This window comes from Penaeus monodon, chromosome 30 (assembly GCF_015228065.2).
Source record: "Penaeus monodon isolate SGIC_2016 chromosome 30, NSTDA_Pmon_1, whole genome shotgun sequence".
NCBI classification, from domain to species: Eukaryota; Metazoa; Arthropoda; class Malacostraca; order Decapoda; family Penaeidae; genus Penaeus; species Penaeus monodon.
The window spans coordinates 4,534,864-4,535,421 of NC_051415.1; the positions used below are offsets into that span (position 1 = coordinate 4,534,864).

At 36.7% G+C, this 558-nt stretch overlaps 1 protein-coding gene across 1 annotated transcript in view; it reads right to left on the reverse strand.

Moving 5' to 3' along the window:
- LOC119592286 overlaps positions 1-533 on the reverse strand; it is a gene marked incomplete in the record, with an annotated part of 2,261 nt that extends 1,728 nt beyond the window's left edge. The window contains 2 exon segments of the mRNA XM_037941116.1: positions 8-127; positions 327-533. Coding sequence (XP_037797044.1) covers positions 8-127; positions 327-428 — 222 coding nt within the window.
- Between the last annotated feature and the right edge of the window lie 25 nt (positions 534-558).

Below are 558 nucleotides of genomic sequence, written 5' to 3' on the forward strand. Positions count from 1 at the left end.
AACATACCTGATTGGCTTGGATTTGCTGGTAAGAATTCACATCAGCTTCCAACATAGTAGTGTTACGCGACTTCAGCTCCTGGTCTTCCTTGCCTACCAACTGATGCATAATTGATAATTCTTCTACCTTCCATTGGCAAAGAAGACATAGAGAAGAAGAAAACAAAGAGGGAATTAGTAATATTTTGTGTTTTTGAACATATGGCCATAGTGTGTCTTGTAAATAATCAACACTCAATTCAGTTTTTCCTGCATATGGGATACATGACACAAATAGAGAAGCAAGTGCTAAAACATGGCAATATATCTCATTTCTACTTGGATACCTGGAGACGAATGAGGGCGTTCTTATATTTCTCTATCACTTCCCGTATAACCTGTTCTTCCTTCTTCAATGCAATTAGTTCCATTCGCCGCAGCCTATCCATGTTAGCAATTTATCTGTGAAGATGTAGAGAAGGCTACTGATTGTTTTAAATAATCATTATAAATCTACCTATGACATCTAAGCACATGGGTACATCATTACCAAATACTTTGTACAATGAGGAAATTAGT